This window comes from Orbicella franksi, unplaced genomic scaffold (assembly GCF_964199315.1).
Source record: "Orbicella franksi unplaced genomic scaffold, jaOrbFran1.1 SCAFFOLD_268, whole genome shotgun sequence".
NCBI classification, from domain to species: Eukaryota; Metazoa; Cnidaria; class Anthozoa; order Scleractinia; family Merulinidae; genus Orbicella; species Orbicella franksi.
Genome location: NW_027670962.1, coordinates 1 through 21,182, shown reverse-complemented (window position 1 = coordinate 21,182; position 21,182 = coordinate 1). Strand labels below are relative to the sequence as shown.

General features: G+C 39.8%; 1 protein-coding gene across 1 annotated transcript; it reads left to right on the top strand.

Moving 5' to 3' along the window:
- Nucleotides 1-18,197: 18,197 nt before the first annotated feature.
- Nucleotides 18,198-21,167, top strand: LOC145476487 (uncharacterized). The gene is made up of 3 exons (XM_081455383.1): nt 18,198-18,662; nt 19,230-19,295; nt 19,634-21,167. The coding sequence occupies exons 1-3, from the start codon at nt 18,543-18,545 to the stop codon at nt 19,766-19,768; spliced, it is 321 nt and encodes a 106-aa protein (XP_081311509.1). The 5' UTR covers nt 18,198-18,542; the 3' UTR covers nt 19,769-21,167.
- Nucleotides 21,168-21,182: the final 15 nt, after the last annotated feature.

Genomic DNA, 21,182 nt, shown 5'->3' with positions numbered 1-21,182 from the left:
TCTATCTATCTTATTGTGTTTTCAACTAACGCGAAACGTCGCTTTTAACTGAGACATGTATCACCTCAAGTTCAATTTTCTCGGTCAATGGCGAACGAAGTTAATTGACCCCTTTTATCATGATGGTCTGATGTCATTCATGTCGGTTCTCTCTCCTGTGCCGGTGTCTAGATCGAGGCATATATCATCTGCTGGCCGGACGTCAATTCGCCACCATCGGGACGCAGTGTCGGTGGCTGGATTTTTCTCTGAGGTGCGTAGAGTTGAGTAGCTACTCGGCCTACTACATTACATAAAAAGCCTTTGCTCTCTCAGTTTTCTTTTGATGATTAGTTTCGTTTTTGTCGGGTAAAACCGCCTTCAATTAACTTAGTTAAAGTGGAGCTATTTTCTCCAAGCTCTGATTGATTTCATACCGACAGAGGCCCGTGTGAACTGCTTAGAGTTTCAGAGGTATTGCCGGCTGTCTCTGTTCGAGCAATGAGCGCGCAAAGATGATTTACTAAGAATGAATTCTACTCACAGCACATTTTAGGTTGTTTTTTTCAGTTTTTGTTATGTCCCCGTATTAGTAGGGGAGTTTTCCCCCAGCTAGTCGGCTGATGGCATTCTTAATAAAGTTTCTATCTATCTATCTTATTGTGTTTTCAACTAACGCGAAACGTCGCTTTTAACTGAGACATGTATCACCTCAAGTTCAATTTTCTCGGTCAATGGCGAACGAAGTTAATTGACCCCTTTTATCATGATGGTCTGATGTCATTCATGTCGGTTCTCTCTCCTGTGCCGGTGTCTAGATCGAGGCATATATCATCTGCTGGCCGGACGTCAATTCGCCACCATCGGGACGCAGTGTCGGTGGCTGGATTTTTCTCTGAGGTGCGTAGAGTTGAGTAGCTACTCGGCCTACTACATTACATAAAAAGCCTTTGCTCTCTCAGTTTTCTTTTGATGATTAGTTTCGTTTTTGTCGGGTAAAACCGCCTTCAATTAACTTAGTTAAAGTGGAGCTATTTTCTCCAAGCTCTGATTGATTTCATACCGACAGAGGCCCGTGTGAACTGCTTAGAGTTTCAGAGGTATTGCCGGCTGTCTCTGTTCGAGCAATGAGCGCGCAAAGATGATTTACTAAGAATGAATTCTACTCACAGCACATTTTAGGTTGTTTTTTTCAGTTTTTGTTATGTCCCCGTATTAGTAGGGGAGTTTTCCCCCAGCTAGTCGGCTGATGGCATTCTTAATAAAGTTTCTATCTATCTATCTTATTGTGTTTTCAACTAACGCGAAACGTCGCTTTTAACTGAGACATGTATCACCTCAAGTTCAATTTTCTCGGTCAATGGCGAACGAAGTTAATTGACCCCTTTTATCATGATGGTCTGATGTCATTCATGTCGGTTCTCTCTCCTGTGCCGGTGTCTAGATCGAGGCATATATCATCTGCTGGCCGGACGTCAATTCGCCACCATCGGGACGCAGTGTCGGTGGCTGGATTTTTCTCTGAGGTGCGTAGAGTTGAGTAGCTACTCGGCCTACTACATTACATAAAAAGCCTTTGCTCTCTCAGTTTTCTTTTGATGATTAGTTTCGTTTTTGTCGGGTAAAACCGCCTTCAATTAACTTAGTTAAAGTGGAGCTATTTTCTCCAAGCTCTGATTGATTTCATACCGACAGAGGCCCGTGTGAACTGCTTAGAGTTTCAGAGGTATTGCCGGCTGTCTCTGTTCGAGCAATGAGCGCGCAAAGATGATTTACTAAGAATGAATTCTACTCACAGCACATTTTAGGTTGTTTTTTTCAGTTTTTGTTATGTCCCCGTATTAGTAGGGGAGTTTTCCCCCAGCTAGTCGGCTGATGGCATTCTTAATAAAGTTTCTATCTATCTATCTTATTGTGTTTTCAACTAACGCGAAACGTCGCTTTTAACTGAGACATGTATCACCTCAAGTTCAATTTTCTCGGTCAATGGCGAACGAAGTTAATTGACCCCTTTTATCATGATGGTCTGATGTCATTCATGTCGGTTCTCTCTCCTGTGCCGGTGTCTAGATCGAGGCATATATCATCTGCTGGCCGGACGTCAATTCGCCACCATCGGGACGCAGTGTCGGTGGCTGGATTTTTCTCTGAGGTGCGTAGAGTTGAGTAGCTACTCGGCCTACTACATTACATAAAAAGCCTTTGCTCTCTCAGTTTTCTTTTGATGATTAGTTTCGTTTTTGTCGGGTAAAACCGCCTTCAATTAACTTAGTTAAAGTGGAGCTATTTTCTCCAAGCTCTGATTGATTTCATACCGACAGAGGCCCGTGTGAACTGCTTAGAGTTTCAGAGGTATTGCCGGCTGTCTCTGTTCGAGCAATGAGCGCGCAAAGATGATTTACTAAGAATGAATTCTACTCACAGCACATTTTAGGTTGTTTTTTTCAGTTTTTGTTATGTCCCCGTATTAGTAGGGGAGTTTTCCCCCAGCTAGTCGGCTGATGGCATTCTTAATAAAGTTTCTATCTATCTATCTTATTGTGTTTTCAACTAACGCGAAACGTCGCTTTTAACTGAGACATGTATCACCTCAAGTTCAATTTTCTCGGTCAATGGCGAACGAAGTTAATTGACCCCTTTTATCATGATGGTCTGATGTCATTCATGTCGGTTCTCTCTCCTGTGCCGGTGTCTAGATCGAGGCATATATCATCTGCTGGCCGGACGTCAATTCGCCACCATCGGGACGCAGTGTCGGTGGCTGGATTTTTCTCTGAGGTGCGTAGAGTTGAGTAGCTACTCGGCCTACTACATTACATAAAAAGCCTTTGCTCTCTCAGTTTTCTTTTGATGATTAGTTTCGTTTTTGTCGGGTAAAACCGCCTTCAATTAACTTAGTTAAAGTGGAGCTATTTTCTCCAAGCTCTGATTGATTTCATACCGACAGAGGCCCGTGTGAACTGCTTAGAGTTTCAGAGGTATTGCCGGCTGTCTCTGTTCGAGCAATGAGCGCGCAAAGATGATTTACTAAGAATGAATTCTACTCACAGCACATTTTAGGTTGTTTTTTTCAGTTTTTGTTATGTCCCCGTATTAGTAGGGGAGTTTTCCCCCAGCTAGTCGGCTGATGGCATTCTTAATAAAGTTTCTATCTATCTATCTTATTGTGTTTTCAACTAACGCGAAACGTCGCTTTTAACTGAGACATGTATCACCTCAAGTTCAATTTTCTCGGTCAATGGCGAACGAAGTTAATTGACCCCTTTTATCATGATGGTCTGATGTCATTCATGTCGGTTCTCTCTCCTGTGCCGGTGTCTAGATCGAGGCATATATCATCTGCTGGCCGGACGTCAATTCGCCACCATCGGGACGCAGTGTCGGTGGCTGGATTTTTCTCTGAGGTGCGTAGAGTTGAGTAGCTACTCGGCCTACTACATTACATAAAAAGCCTTTGCTCTCTCAGTTTTCTTTTGATGATTAGTTTCGTTTTTGTCGGGTAAAACCGCCTTCAATTAACTTAGTTAAAGTGGAGCTATTTTCTCCAAGCTCTGATTGATTTCATACCGACAGAGGCCCGTGTGAACTGCTTAGAGTTTCAGAGGTATTGCCGGCTGTCTCTGTTCGAGCAATGAGCGCGCAAAGATGATTTACTAAGAATGAATTCTACTCACAGCACTTTTAGGTTGTTTTTTTCAGTTTTTGTTATGTCCCCGTATTAGTAGGGGAGTTTTCCCCCAGCTAGTCGGCTGATGGCATTCTTAATAAAGTTTCTATCTATCTATCTTATTGTGTTTTCAACTAACGCGAAACGTCGCTTTTAACTGAGACATGTATCACCTCAAGTTCAATTTTCTCGGTCAATGGCGAACGAAGTTAATTGACCCCTTTTATCATGATGGTCTGATGTCATTCATGTCGGTTCTCTCTCCTGTGCCGGTGTCTAGATCGAGGCATATATCATCTGCTGGCCGGACGTCAATTCGCCACCATCGGGACGCAGTGTCGGTGGCTGGATTTTTCTCTGAGGTGCGTAGAGTTGAGTAGCTACTCGGCCTACTACATTACATAAAAAGCCTTTGCTCTCTCAGTTTTCTTTTGATGATTAGTTTCGTTTTTGTCGGGTAAAACCGCCTTCAATTAACTTAGTTAAAGTGGAGCTATTTTCTCCAAGCTCTGATTGATTTCATACCGACAGAGGCCCGTGTGAACTGCTTAGAGTTTCAGAGGTATTGCCGGCTGTCTCTGTTCGAGCAATGAGCGCGCAAAGATGATTTACTAAGAATGAATTCTACTCACAGCACATTTTAGGTTGTTTTTTTCAGTTTTTGTTATGTCCCCGTATTAGTAGGGGAGTTTTCCCCCAGCTAGTCGGCTGATGGCATTCTTAATAAAGTTTCTATCTATCTATCTTATTGTGTTTTCAACTAACGCGAAACGTCGCTTTTAACTGAGACATGTATCACCTCAAGTTCAATTTTCTCGGTCAATGGCGAACGAAGTTAATTGACCCCTTTTATCATGATGGTCTGATGTCATTCATGTCGGTTCTCTCTCCTGTGCCGGTGTCTAGATCGAGGCATATATCATCTGCTGGCCGGACGTCAATTCGCCACCATCGGGACGCAGTGTCGGTGGCTGGATTTTTCTCTGAGGTGCGTAGAGTTGAGTAGCTACTCGGCCTACTACATTACATAAAAAGCCTTTGCTCTCTCAGTTTTCTTTTGATGATTAGTTTCGTTTTTGTCGGGTAAAACCGCCTTCAATTAACTTAGTTAAAGTGGAGCTATTTTCTCCAAGCTCTGATTGATTTCATACCGACAGAGGCCCGTGTGAACTGCTTAGAGTTTCAGAGGTATTGCCGGCTGTCTCTGTTCGAGCAATGAGCGCGCAAAGATGATTTACTAAGAATGAATTCTACTCACAGCACATTTTAGGTTGTTTTTTTCAGTTTTTGTTATGTCCCCGTATTAGTAGGGGAGTTTTCCCCCAGCTAGTCGGCTGATGGCATTCTTAATAAAGTTTCTATCTATCTATCTTATTGTGTTTTCAACTAACGCGAAACGTCGCTTTTAACTGAGACATGTATCACCTCAAGTTCAATTTTCTCGGTCAATGGCGAACGAAGTTAATTGACCCCTTTTATCATGATGGTCTGATGTCATTCATGTCGGTTCTCTCTCCTGTGCCGGTGTCTAGATCGAGGCATATATCATCTGCTGGCCGGACGTCAATTCGCCACCATCGGGACGCAGTGTCGGTGGCTGGATTTTTCTCTGAGGTGCGTAGAGTTGAGTAGCTACTCGGCCTACTACATTACATAAAAAGCCTTTGCTCTCTCAGTTTTCTTTTGATGATTAGTTTCGTTTTTGTCGGGTAAAACCGCCTTCAATTAACTTAGTTAAAGTGGAGCTATTTTCTCCAAGCTCTGATTGATTTCATACCGACAGAGGCCCGTGTGAACTGCTTAGAGTTTCAGAGGTATTGCCGGCTGTCTCTGTTCGAGCAATGAGCGCGCAAAGATGATTTACTAAGAATGAATTCTACTCACAGCACATTTTAGGTTGTTTTTTTCAGTTTTTGTTATGTCCCCGTATTAGTAGGGGAGTTTTCCCCCAGCTAGTCGGCTGATGGCATTCTTAATAAAGTTTCTATCTATCTATCTTATTGTGTTTTCAACTAACGCGAAACGTCGCTTTTAACTGAGACATGTATCACCTCAAGTTCAATTTTCTCGGTCAATGGCGAACGAAGTTAATTGACCCCTTTTATCATGATGGTCTGATGTCATTCATGTCGGTTCTCTCTCCTGTGCCGGTGTCTAGATCGAGGCATATATCATCTGCTGGCCGGACGTCAATTCGCCACCATCGGGACGCAGTGTCGGTGGCTGGATTTTTCTCTGAGGTGCGTAGAGTTGAGTAGCTACTCGGCCTACTACATTACATAAAAAGCCTTTGCTCTCTCAGTTTTCTTTTGATGATTAGTTTCGTTTTTGTCGGGTAAAACCGCCTTCAATTAACTTAGTTAAAGTGGAGCTATTTTCTCCAAGCTCTGATTGATTTCATACCGACAGAGGCCCGTGTGAACTGCTTAGAGTTTCAGAGGTATTGCCGGCTGTCTCTGTTCGAGCAATGAGCGCGCAAAGATGATTTACTAAGAATGAATTCTACTCACAGCACATTTTAGGTTGTTTTTTTCAGTTTTTGTTATGTCCCCGTATTAGTAGGGGAGTTTTCCCCCAGCTAGTCGGCTGATGGCATTCTTAATAAAGTTTCTATCTATCTATCTTATTGTGTTTTCAACTAACGCGAAACGTCGCTTTTAACTGAGACATGTATCACCTCAAGTTCAATTTTCTCGGTCAATGGCGAACGAAGTTAATTGACCCCTTTTATCATGATGGTCTGATGTCATTCATGTCGGTTCTCTCTCCTGTGCCGGTGTCTAGATCGAGGCATATATCATCTGCTGGCCGGACGTCAATTCGCCACCATCGGGACGCAGTGTCGGTGGCTGGATTTTTCTCTGAGGTGCGTAGAGTTGAGTAGCTACTCGGCCTACTACATTACATAAAAAGCCTTTGCTCTCTCAGTTTTCTTTTGATGATTAGTTTCGTTTTTGTCGGGTAAAACCGCCTTCAATTAACTTAGTTAAAGTGGAGCTATTTTCTCCAAGCTCTGATTGATTTCATACCGACAGAGGCCCGTGTGAACTGCTTAGAGTTTCAGAGGTATTGCCGGCTGTCTCTGTTCGAGCAATGAGCGCGCAAAGATGATTTACTAAGAATGAATTCTACTCACAGCACATTTTAGGTTGTTTTTTTCAGTTTTTGTTATGTCCCCGTATTAGTAGGGGAGTTTTCCCCCAGCTAGTCGGCTGATGGCATTCTTAATAAAGTTTCTATCTATCTATCTTATTGTGTTTTCAACTAACGCGAAACGTCGCTTTTAACTGAGACATGTATCACCTCAAGTTCAATTTTCTCGGTCAATGGCGAACGAAGTTAATTGACCCCTTTTATCATGATGGTCTGATGTCATTCATGTCGGTTCTCTCTCCTGTGCCGGTGTCTAGATCGAGGCATATATCATCTGCTGGCCGGACGTCAATTCGCCACCATCGGGACGCAGTGTCGGTGGCTGGATTTTTCTCTGAGGTGCGTAGAGTTGAGTAGCTACTCGGCCTACTACATTACATAAAAAGCCTTTGCTCTCTCAGTTTTCTTTTGATGATTAGTTTCGTTTTTGTCGGGTAAAACCGCCTTCAATTAACTTAGTTAAAGTGGAGCTATTTTCTCCAAGCTCTGATTGATTTCATACCGACAGAGGCCCGTGTGAACTGCTTAGAGTTTCAGAGGTATTGCCGGCTGTCTCTGTTCGAGCAATGAGCGCGCAAAGATGATTTACTAAGAATGAATTCTACTCACAGCACATTTTAGGTTGTTTTTTTCAGTTTTTGTTATGTCCCCGTATTAGTAGGGGAGTTTTCCCCCAGCTAGTCGGCTGATGGCATTCTTAATAAAGTTTCTATCTATCTATCTTATTGTGTTTTCAACTAACGCGAAACGTCGCTTTTAACTGAGACATGTATCACCTCAAGTTCAATTTTCTCGGTCAATGGCGAACGAAGTTAATTGACCCCTTTTATCATGATGGTCTGATGTCATTCATGTCGGTTCTCTCTCCTGTGCCGGTGTCTAGATCGAGGCATATATCATCTGCTGGCCGGACGTCAATTCGCCACCATCGGGACGCAGTGTCGGTGGCTGGATTTTTCTCTGAGGTGCGTAGAGTTGAGTAGCTACTCGGCCTACTACATTACATAAAAAGCCTTTGCTCTCTCAGTTTTCTTTTGATGATTAGTTTCGTTTTTGTCGGGTAAAACCGCCTTCAATTAACTTAGTTAAAGTGGAGCTATTTTCTCCAAGCTCTGATTGATTTCATACCGACAGAGGCCCGTGTGAACTGCTTAGAGTTTCAGAGGTATTGCCGGCTGTCTCTGTTCGAGCAATGAGCGCGCAAAGATGATTTACTAAGAATGAATTCTACTCACAGCACATTTTAGGTTGTTTTTTTCAGTTTTTGTTATGTCCCCGTATTAGTAGGGGAGTTTTCCCCCAGCTAGTCGGCTGATGGCATTCTTAATAAAGTTTCTATCTATCTATCTTATTGTGTTTTCAACTAACGCGAAACGTCGCTTTTAACTGAGACATGTATCACCTCAAGTTCAATTTTCTCGGTCAATGGCGAACGAAGTTAATTGACCCCTTTTATCATGATGGTCTGATGTCATTCATGTCGGTTCTCTCTCCTGTGCCGGTGTCTAGATCGAGGCATATATCATCTGCTGGCCGGACGTCAATTCGCCACCATCGGGACGCAGTGTCGGTGGCTGGATTTTTCTCTGAGGTGCGTAGAGTTGAGTAGCTACTCGGCCTACTACATTACATAAAAAGCCTTTGCTCTCTCAGTTTTCTTTTGATGATTAGTTTCGTTTTTGTCGGGTAAAACCGCCTTCAATTAACTTAGTTAAAGTGGAGCTATTTTCTCCAAGCTCTGATTGATTTCATACCGACAGAGGCCCGTGTGAACTGCTTAGAGTTTCAGAGGTATTGCCGGCTGTCTCTGTTCGAGCAATGAGCGCGCAAAGATGATTTACTAAGAATGAATTCTACTCACAGCACATTTTAGGTTGTTTTTTTCAGTTTTTGTTATGTCCCCGTATTAGTAGGGGAGTTTTCCCCCAGCTAGTCGGCTGATGGCATTCTTAATAAAGTTTCTATCTATCTATCTTATTGTGTTTTCAACTAACGCGAAACGTCGCTTTTAACTGAGACATGTATCACCTCAAGTTCAATTTTCTCGGTCAATGGCGAACGAAGTTAATTGACCCCTTTTATCATGATGGTCTGATGTCATTCATGTCGGTTCTCTCTCCTGTGCCGGTGTCTAGATCGAGGCATATATCATCTGCTGGCCGGACGTCAATTCGCCACCATCGGGACGCAGTGTCGGTGGCTGGATTTTTCTCTGAGGTGCGTAGAGTTGAGTAGCTACTCGGCCTACTACATTACATAAAAAGCCTTTGCTCTCTCAGTTTTCTTTTGATGATTAGTTTCGTTTTTGTCGGGTAAAACCGCCTTCAATTAACTTAGTTAAAGTGGAGCTATTTTCTCCAAGCTCTGATTGATTTCATACCGACAGAGGCCCGTGTGAACTGCTTAGAGTTTCAGAGGTATTGCCGGCTGTCTCTGTTCGAGCAATGAGCGCGCAAAGATGATTTACTAAGAATGAATTCTACTCACAGCACATTTTAGGTTGTTTTTTTCAGTTTTTGTTATGTCCCCGTATTAGTAGGGGAGTTTTCCCCCAGCTAGTCGGCTGATGGCATTCTTAATAAAGTTTCTATCTATCTATCTTATTGTGTTTTCAACTAACGCGAAACGTCGCTTTTAACTGAGACATGTATCACCTCAAGTTCAATTTTCTCGGTCAATGGCGAACGAAGTTAATTGACCCCTTTTATCATGATGGTCTGATGTCATTCATGTCGGTTCTCTCTCCTGTGCCGGTGTCTAGATCGAGGCATATATCATCTGCTGGCCGGACGTCAATTCGCCACCATCGGGACGCAGTGTCGGTGGCTGGATTTTTCTCTGAGGTGCGTAGAGTTGAGTAGCTACTCGGCCTACTACATTACATAAAAAGCCTTTGCTCTCTCAGTTTTCTTTTGATGATTAGTTTCGTTTTTGTCGGGTAAAACCGCCTTCAATTAACTTAGTTAAAGTGGAGCTATTTTCTCCAAGCTCTGATTGATTTCATACCGACAGAGGCCCGTGTGAACTGCTTAGAGTTTCAGAGGTATTGCGCTCTTTCTTTATCATATTTAATTAAAGTTTTTTTGAGATTTTGATGTGGTCAGGTAGGTAATTTTATACCGTGGGCCTCCCTCTGGCCTATACGGCGCGTCCCCTAGGTGGCGGATAGGGGAATGCCCCTGATGATCCTGGAGGTTGTCTAAGAGGTGGATTACTGCTGGGTAGTTTGGGGTATCTGTGAAATAACCAATACACAGGCGCGGACCAAGAGGGGCTTAAAGGTGGCTCAAAACAGTTTCCAGTTTCCGGATTAACCACTCTTTATCACCTGATCATTTGATTATTTGATGAGCATGCTAAATATTGCGTCTTATCATGCTTTTGAAATATTGATAGTATGAAAAAATTTTATCCTGCTGTTTTTGAATTAAGGGCTCCTAAAGTTGTAATTAGCGGTGTTTTTAGCAGGTGAAACTGTTTCTATGGTAGTCTATTGTGTCACGACAATGATAAGAACGTGTTGACCAATGGTTGGGCAGTTGTTTGATACCATGATTGTAACATCAAGTGATTAAGAGTGGTTTTAAGGACCCACGAAAATCTGAGTGCTGGAAACTTAGCGTTTAGATTTTGATGGGTCGTTATAACCACTCCTTATCACTTGATGCTACAATCATGGTATCAAAAAACTTAAATGTTTAAAAACTTTCAGGTGGTTATGAGATAGCATCAAGTGATAAAGAGTGGTTATAATGACCCATCATAATCTAATTGCTGGAAACTGTTTTGAGCCACCTTAACTTTTATTTCTACTACATAAATATCATTAATGAATGTGTGCCGATTTTCTTGTCTATCCCTAGAAGTTTGTGGTTGAATGATTGGCACGAACTTTATTATTTTGTTATTGCTTTTTCAGTAGTTATATTAATTAGTAAGGGATTAAGCGGTCCCTGGACGCTACTTTCCCTTCTTATAAAAACCTTCTGCTTGTTGGTTAAAAACAATCCTAACTATGTCTGGACATAGCGAGTTTGGTAGTCCGTCAATTCCTTTAAGTGTCAGCTTTGCAATCATGCATTTCATTTTCACTGTCAATTCATTTCATTTTATTCCTTCCATCACTAATGCGTTGTTTATCTTATTTTAGAGTCACTGCTAAATTACATAGTGATGGAGTCTACAAAAAAGCAAAAAAATTGGTTGTAGTTATAGATCCCTTTAAAATTGAGGTCAACTGCAACTTAGCTAGGTTATCATGCCATTATAATAGACTTAATGATGAGAAATAGAGCTTATGCCAATTTTGAAATCTTTTCATCTGCCATTATTGTTATTCTAATTCTCGTGAAAGTAAACAAAGAAGCAATAAAATTAATATGCATTTTTATTACAGGGATAATTCGCCACTGCTGTTTTGTCAATTACATTACTTTTCATCTTTTTCTTAGATGAATGTAATGATTAGATTTAACGTATTTTGCTATCTATTCTGTTCCATATTTTTGGACCTTTGGTAGGCCAATGAGTATTGTCTAAGTCTCGATGGTTTACGTGGTCATCTGCATGCCGTGTATTATAACTACGTATTTGGGAATTAGCTGGGAAAAGATTTGTCATATTTTTAGGAAACTGATTGTTATGAAATTTAAACGTAAAAAGAGATATTCCTAGGTATTAACTGGACTCCCTCCATACTTAATCTTTAAGCTTACATTCCTAACCGCTCCTTTTTGAAGTGTCACAATTCTAGACAATCTTGTACGATAATTGTTGGCCCAACTAATATTACAATTGTGGATATATGGGTAAACAAGGGAGTAGTATAAAGTGTTGATTACTTTTTTAGTTAAACATTGTCCTACTTTAAACATGATTACAATGTTTTTTTTATATATTTTATTAGTTATAAAATTGATGTGAGGTTTCCATGTTAGGTTTTCAACTTTAATTGAACCTACAAACTTGCATTCGCTAGCTCTGTTTATGATGCGTTCATCTATCTTAAGATTGATGGTCTTCATTCTTAACATTTTTCCTATTTGAGAATAATATATAATATTGTTTTAGAAATATTTCAACATAATTTATTTGCTTTGAACCAAGCTGAAAGCTGTGCTAGCTCATTAGTAGTCATTGAGAGTAACTGATTTGAACTTGTACTATTATAGAATATGTTTGCGTCATCAGCAAATAATGTGAAAGAAAACACTTAACTTGAAGCAGTTATGTCATATATGTAAATCAAGAGGGGCTTTAAGGTGGCTCAAAACAGTTTCCAGTTTCCGGATTAACCACTCTTTATCACTTGATCATTTGATTATTTGATGAGCATGCTAAATATTGCGTGTTATCATGCTTTTAAAATGTTGATAGTATAAAAAAATTCCACCGTGCTGTTTTTGAATTAAGGGCTCCTAAAGCTGTAATTAAGGGTGTTTTTAGTAGGTCATACTGTTTCTATGGTAGTCTATTGTGTCACGACAATGATAAGAACGTGTTGACCAATGGTTGGGCAGTTGTTTGATACCATGATTGTAACATCAAGTGATTAAGAGTGGTTTTAAGGACCCACGAAAATCTGAGTGCTGGAAACTTAGCGTTTAGATTTTGATGGGTCGTTATAACCACTCCTTATCACTTGATGCTACAATCATGGTATCAAAAAACTTAAATGTTTAAAAACTTTCAGGTGGTTATGAGATAGCATCAAGTGATAAAGAGTGGTTATAATGACCCATCATAATCTAATTGCTGGAAACTGTTTTGAGCCACCTTAACTGTTATTTCTACTACATAAATACCCTTAATGAATGTGTGCCGATTTTCTTGTCTATCCCTAGAAGTTTGTGGTTCAATGATTGGCACAAACTTTATTATTTTGTTATTGCTTATTCAGTAGTTATATTAATTAGTAAGGGATTAAGCGGTCCCTGGACGCTACTTTCCCTTCTTATAAAAACCTTCTGCTTGTTGGTTAAAAACAATCCTAACTATGTCTGGACATAGCGAGTTTGGTAGTCCGTCAATTCCTTTAAGTGTCAGCTTTGCAATCATGCATTTCATTTTCACTGTCAATTCATTTCATTTTATTCCTTCCATCACTAATGCGTTGTTTATCTTATTTTAGAGTCACTGCTAAATTACATAGTGATGGAGTCTACAAAAAAGCAAAAAAATTGGTTGTAGTTATAGATCCCTTTAAAATTGAGGTCAACTGCAACTTAGCTAGGTTTTCACGTCATTATAATAGACTTAATGATGAGAAATAGAGCTTATGCCAATTTTGAAATCTTCTCATCTGCCATTATTGTTATCCTAATTCTCGTGAAAGTAAACAAAGAAGCAATAAAATTAATATGCATTTTTATTACAGGGATAATTCGCCACTGCTGTTTTGTCAATTATATTACTTTTCATCTTTTTCTTAGATAAATGTAATGATTAGATTTAACGTATTTTGCTATCTATTCTGTTCCATATTTTTGGACCTTTGGTAGGCCAATGAGTATTGTCTAAGTCTCGATGGTTTACGTGGTCATCTGCATGCCGTGTATTATAACTACGTATTTGGGAATTAGCTGGGAAAAGATTTGTCATATTTTTAGGAAACTGATTGTTATGAAATTTAAACGTAAAAAGAGATATTCCTAGGTATTAACTGGACTCCCTCCATACTTAATCTTTAAGCTTACATTCCTAACCGCTCCTTTTTGAAGTGTCACAATTCTAGACAATCTTGTACGATAATTGTTGGCCCAACTAATATTACAATTGTGGATATATGGGTAAACAAGGGAGTAGTATAAAGTGTTGATTACTTTTTTAGTTAAACATTGTCCTACTTTAAACATGATTACAATGTTTTTTTTATATATTTTATTAGTTATAAAATTGATGTGAGGTTTCCATGTTAGGTTTTCAACTTTAATTGAACCTACAAACTTGCATTCGCTAGCTCTGTTTATGATGCGTTCATCTATCTTAAGATTGATGGTCTTCATTCTTAACATTTTTCCTATTTGAGAATAATATATAATATTGTTTTAGAAATATTTCAACATAATTTATTTGCTTTGAAGCAAAACCGAAAGCTGTGCTAGCTCATTATTAGTCATTAAGAGTAACTGATTCAAACTTGTACTGTTATAGAATATGTTTGTGTGATCAGCAAATAATGTGAAAGAAAACACTTAACTTGAAGCAGTTATGTCGTTTATGTAAGTCAAAAATAGAGGTGGGTCAAGAACAGACGCCTGTGGAACCCCACATGCTATGTCCATCATTTGTGAGTCTATACCATTGTATATGCTATTGGAGCTGAAATTACTGCGGCTGCTGGCACTAGACTTACCCTCCAATGGATTCTTCATTTGGCGTTGTGGCCTTGACTGTTCCGCTCAGCCGAACGGTAAAACAGGGGCTTATTTTAGATGAAAAGTGACTGAGCTAACGTTTAACCGGCTTGGAACCGTGGTAAGTACATTTTAAAATTCCGTACTAGTGTGCGTAAGTGGTAAGACCTAGCCGTGAGTTATTTAAGCAGTAGAGCACACTACCTCTCTATGGCTTTACAGGGGTAATACGAACGCACTTATGCCAAAAGTCAGACTGGATTTTGCACGCCGTAGCTTTTATTTTTTAGGTGCCTCGATTTTTAATTTATTGCCTTTAAGTTTAAGAAACATTAATTCTAGAGTTTTATTTAGGAAAGCCTTAGACGATTATTACTTGTAATTTCTATTGTATTTTTAACGGGTTTTTAATATGTATCTTATTTTATATATCTTAATAATTCTTGTTTATTAGTTTTTAATTCTTAGCAGGACCCCGTTGATAACAGTACTTTATACTGAAGGGTTATCCTGAGGAAATATTCGATTATTATTATTATTTGGGAGAACATGAGGAAAGTTTTTAAGTGGGTTATTACCGCCTATAAACCCATTAAAAGTGTGGTCTGTTGCTCTTATAAAATGACTATGGAAAATGTTTGTTATACTTCGTGAAATTCATCGTACGTTTCAGATCAAGTTGCCTCTTCTCAACAAATTCGTCAGACGACGGAGTAAAACTTAAGGTAATCAGTTTTATGTAGCTTATAAGTTGCTCGATAGTTGTGATAAGTCATCTGATGTTCCATGGGATGTTTAGTCTCGCTTAATAAGTTCCAGGCAATAAAGACAGTAGTGTGTCTGCCAAAAAATTGAGTATGTATGTATTGAGTTCTGAGTGATTTGATACGGACAGAACAAGATATGAATTACTTGCGATCTGAAATCTGTTTGCAAGAGTTATATCATTCCATTTCACTCTTTGTCGGTAAGCAGGAATTAGTTTGACAATTCGTTCACTGTACTGCGGATGAAAAAGAGTTATCTCTGTTCTGTTCTGTTCTTTACACTCACTTACAAACTCTCACTCTTCCTATCAAAATGTTTCCTTTGGATATCTATCTATGTGACAAGAAATGTCTTTAAAATCTTTCATGTACACTTCAACCCCTATTAAACGGCCACCCTCGGGGAAATGGATAGTAGTCGCGCACGAGGTGTTTGCCACCTAATAGAGGTAAAAAAAAAATAGAAAAGCCGAGTCTAAAACACCTCACGAGTACATATGAGTACATATGGGTACACACAAGTCTCGATGATTTACGTGGTTAGCAAGGTAAATTTACGTGGTAAACAAGGGAATAGTAAAAAGTGTTGATTACTTGTTTAGTTAAACACTGTCCTACTTTAAACATGATTACAATGTTTTTTTTTATATATATATATTTTATTAGTCATCAAATTGATGTGAGGTTTATTTAAGCCAAAGGCAAAAACAATCAAGAGTTGCCCGTAAACAACTACATTTGAATCATGTCGTGTCAGAACGAACAAAAGGAGGACTAAACCTATACATCAGGCTCGAGAAACATGAGCTCGATCAGGTATAGGTCCAAGAAATATACGAATGTCTCCAGAGGAACGTATAGCTTACTTGAAGTAAGGCTACGGCGTCTCCTAAGAAAAACGTACGAGGACAAATTTTCCGTGGTAAGAATCTACCTACTGTACTTGCAAACAGTTCTAATCACAGCCGGGCCCAGCGTCACAATATAGAATGCACGTAAGCAACATTTTCACGGTAAATCTCATATTTTTTCCTTCGAAAGCGAATACTTGGAGACTTAAAAACATGTCTTACAATAGAAATGAGCCTCAAAAATGCATAAACACATGGCAATTATAGAGGTGCAAACTCGACATGCAGATAACAGCGGAAATCAAGCAGACCTATGACCTCTCAAAATTTTGCCATAGCACGGTCTTTATACGACATGAAGTCCCCTTCATGAATAGGAGTGAAGAGACAAAAAAGGTCGAGTTACCGAAGACAACGGCAAATGTACAAATGTCACGAACTGTTGGAGTCGTGTAAGCTAGTCAACTCAAACAGGATGATACGCTATCGCATGCTCGCTCGAGACTCTTTGTTATGCTTCGCGCGAAACTTATGACGCTTTATTTTCCCTCCTGTCAGCTATCTGTCATAGGGCACATATTGACTAATCAGGTACTCCATTGTTGGGCTGACGGAGGGTTTGAAAAGTTAAAAAGAGTCCGCAGACGGTGTTTTCTCGTCTCGCTTTCATACTGCCTTTTTGCGTCCGCGATGACCAAGCGCTCGTCTAAGTGACCCTAAGAGAGAAACCAGCTGCCAGCAGACTATCTGGAAGCTGTCAAGTTTGTCTATAGGATCTCTGCTGTCTTTTAAAGAACAACAGAGTTACGCAGCGCATGTTTGAAGATTTACAACACAGATGTTTTTTTAAGATTAGTTAGTGGCGCCCGGAATTCGACCTTGTGTGGGTGTTATCGCGCAATTAACTGGCACGATTAACTGGCAGGGCTCTTCAGTGCTTGCCTTTCTTGCTCTGTTTTTATTTATTACTTTTTAACGAAACAAACCACCAGAGAAAGTCGTGTATGTGGTGTTCCACCTTTTAGTAATTTCCTTTGGAGGAGATTTCAACGTTGTTTACCCTTCTGAAGATCGATTTATTTAAAGCAGATGTTCTTTTTGTGGGCGTTTCGTCTTAGAAGCTGTCAATTACGATCACACCGAACACCCTTATTTAGTCGGTTTTAGAGTGCATTCTCATTTAGTAGCTGTTGCGCCAACAGAGTGTCGTGCGGCATGTAGTATGTTTCATGTTTCATGTTTCATCATTTTTCTGCAAGCTACGTTATGCTTGCACTCAGAAAGAAAGAGGAATCATGCAGCTTCTCTTAGTTTGTTACTGAGTCGTCTTTCGCCACTGTCTTATCCCGGAATTATGTCGCGGGAGCGCGACCACGTATTCCAGGTGAGAGCTTTTTGAACAGAGAAACACTCGATGGATTAAGCGCTTAATCAGGCCGGTCATTAGCATTGAAATTTGTTTTTTTTTAACAATGAGTGAAGTCTACAAGAAAGAAAAACGGAGTACTCGCTTTGTGGTTTCAAATAACTGACCGATTTTATAGGCCGGATTTTCACATTTTTAAGTTTGTTTACCATGAATGTGGCGTCGGCTGATTTTGCAAGCTGCCCGTGGGCATTTTACGGCTATCAAGGTGATCTAGGAAGTTTCTACTGGGCGCTGCCTATTTATGCAACATTTAATGTCACTGAACGACCCACAACAGACTGGTAGGGGTGTGGCAGATGAGACGTTGAGGGCCGTTTTGGTTTGCTACCGTAGTTTAATTGTTCGACCAAACCTGCCAGCTTCAAAATGAGAAAGTCCTACATGTCATTAATATACATTGCCTGTTTTCTTTATCTCATTGCAGCCATTGACTACAGCCAGGGAATATTCTGACACTTCTGACGAAATGAGCCTCGATTCGCCTCCGGTAAGAGAGTTTTGCAATGCATGTCTCTTCGATGAGATTGCAACGCTTTAGATTTCTAAAGACCTCTTAGTGTACTTGATAATTATAGAAAACCATTTATCTTTTACATCTGGCTGCTATCAAACGAGACTTAATGCTTTCTTCTTTTATGTTTGTCTAAAACACGCACAGGGTTTGTTCCAAACGCCAGCCATTAGTTCAATTGGGGTTGGTTACCATGATGCTCTGGCAGACAAGAGAAATGTCAAGGTGCGGTAAGTCAATGTCAAATTTAAAAAGCTATCTATCTATGCAGTTTGGTTTCTTTCAACATTGCTTTAAGTGAGACTAGTTCGTCTTCGATCTTATTTGAGCGAGAGAAAGAACAAATGTTCAAAGTGTCAGTTCAGTTTGACGTGGAAATGTGTTGTGCGAGGGATATACCCTAGAATGTGAGAATTGCACTTTAAGCCCGTGATTCACAGCATAATTTATTTATTTGTATTTATTTTCTCAGAAAAAAGCGCGGATCCGACGAGAACCTACGTGTAGTGGTACAGAGACGTCAGAGCTGGAAGGTCCGGTGAGTTGAGTGAAAACCACCGCTTGATTCTCCATGAAAATATTCAAGAAAGTCAGATTTTTAATTTACGTTTGGCAGAAAAATGCAAACATTTGTTGAATGGAGTCAGGGCGCACTCTTGCTTCGCCGCGGAATCAATTACGGTAGATCACTTTCCAAAAACATGGAGGCCAAGTGTGAGGTCTTAGCGTAGAAAGTTCACTGTTTATTAGGCTGTTATTTTTTGAAACATTGGCAAAGAATTATTTGAGTGACGTATTTTCACTAGTGTCAGAGAATTCTGGTTTTGGTGATGAATGTCATGAATGATGATTTTTTTCATTATTTCTTTTTCTTTCAGAGCAAAGTGCGGGTTAGACGCGAAGAGTTACGAAACTCAAGCTGGACGTCCAACCCGTTACTGGAAGATTCGGTGAGTGTGTCCACATTGTTACGAAATAAGACGACAAAAGCTGGGAGCTGCTACCATCAAATTCATTAACGCATGGCAATCCCCGGAGACTAAGCACTTCCTATTCTTAGCAACAGAATATAAAGGGACAATTTGTAAATCGCCAACAACCATGAAAAATATTACTTCAAATGGTCCTTTATAAGGAATTTGGGTACATTTTACTAAGCGACCACTTTGGTCCGGTTGCCATCAGACAGAAAATCTGGAAAACTTAGCTTAAAACTGAACTTAGATGCTTAAACGTTCAAGATGTAAGTCGATTAGTAATTGGCGGCTCCAGTAACTAATTAAAAGCTAATCACTTCCTGTGTGATTATTGCACCATTTATTCCAAAACAAGTCACTGAGGGAGATTTTCTCTTGAACCTAGGAAACCGAAATCATCCACAGTCAATAAAGTAAGATTAAAACAGGATTTTCTAAAAGAGAAGATCAATAACAAGAAAGAACAGATTTGCAAGGCGCGTATTTATAGCGCGTGATTCACATCCTTTAACATTAATCACTTCTTTTCTTTTTCTTCAGAGAAAAGCGGGCATCGGACGAAAACAAACCTCCAGTAGTTCAACGAGAACGGAGCTTGGAGATCCGGTGAGTTGAGTGAGAACCACTGCTTGATTCTCGTTTAAAACAGTCCATTTCAGATTTTGAATTTGCGTTTGGTAGAAAAATGGGTACATCACTGATTACATGGAGTAAGGACATTAACTTAACTGAGCCGAGAAATCAATTGCGGTTGATCATTTTCGGAAAACATAGAAGCCAAGTGTGAGGTCTTGAACATAGAAATTGCACTGTTTATTAGGTTATTAGTTTTTGAAACTTTGGCGGAGAAATGATTGAGTGAAGTATTTTCACTAGTGTCGGAGAATTCTGGTTTTGGTGATGAATGGTGAGATATAGTTTTTGATTATATGTTTTTCTTTCAGAGTGAAGTGCGGATTAGACGCGAAGAGCTACAAAACTCAAGCTGGACATCAAACTCAGTATTGGAAGATTCGGTGAGTTGTGTGTTCACACTGTTTCGAAATAAGACGACGTCGAAAGGAAAAGGATTGAGCTAAGCTTTCGCTAGTGGGTCTGATTAAGGCTTCGGTAATGGCTATCAAAGTCTGTTTCAATTTCATCTCTCGTCACAAGAGTTGTAAAAGCTGGGAGCTGCTACTTAAGATACGACGATCTCCGGAGACGAAGCGCTTTCTATTCTTAGCAATAGAATTTAAAGGCACCATTTGCTAAACGCCAAGAACCATGGAAAATAGTACTTCAAATGTTCCTTTGTAAAGAATGTGGGAACATTTTACTGAGCGAGCACTTTGGTCCGGTTGCCATCAGACAGAAAATCTGGAAAACTTAGCTTAAAACTGAGCTTGTTGACTGAATGGGCTTGACATGCTCCTAAAGAACCTCTCGTGCAAGAAACAGGGATCACTGAAATAATTTGCTGTGAAATGGTAACCCTGGTTCACATTCGTGCACCTTTTTTCATTTGAAACAGCCCAAAAATGTCGGATTTCAAATTCCGTTGAGCAGAAAAATGCGAGCATCGCTGATAAGAGGGAGCTCGGCCGTTAACTTTACTTAGCCAAGAAATCAGTTTCAGTAAATCCTTTTCGGTAAATAGAGGCAAATCTCTTTTCAGTCAGTCCATCGAAATGCTTAGGCGTTTGAACGTTTGAGCACTTAAATGCTTGAACGTTCAAGGTGTAAGTCGACTAGTACTTGGCGGCTCCAGTTACTAATTGAAAGTTAATTACTTCCTGTGTGATTATTATATCATTTGTTCCAAAAAAAGTCACTGAGGGAGATTTTTTCGTCAACCTAGGAAACCGAAATCATCACAGTCAATAAAATAAGATTGAAAGAGAATTTTCTGAAAGAAAAGATCAATAACGAGAAAGAACAGATTTGCAAGGTGCGTAGTAGCGCCTGTTCACATCCTTTAACATTAATCATTTCTTTTCTTTTGTTCTTCAGAGAAAAGCGGGCATCGGACGAAAACAAACCTCCAGTAGTTCAACGAGAACGGAGCTTGGAGATCCGGTGAGTTGAGTGAGAACCACTGCTTGATTCTCGTTTAAAACAGTCCATTTCAGATTTTGAATTTGCGTTTGGTAGAAAAATGAGTACATCACTGATTACATGGAGTAAGGATATTAACTTAACTGAGCCGAGAAATCAATTGCGGTTGATCATTTTCGGGAAACATAGAAGCCAAGTGTGAGGTCTTGAACATAGAAATTGCGCTGTTTATTAGGTTATTAGTTTTTGAAACTTTGGCGGAGAAATGATTGAGTGAAGTATTTTCACTAGTGTCGGAGAATTCTGGTTTTGGTGATGAATGGTGAGATACAGTTTTTGATTATATGTTTTTCTTTCAGAGTGAAGTGCGGATTAGACGCGAAGAGCTACAAAACTCAAGCTGGACATCAAACTCAGTATTGGAAGATTCGGTGAGTTGTGTGTTCACACTGTTTC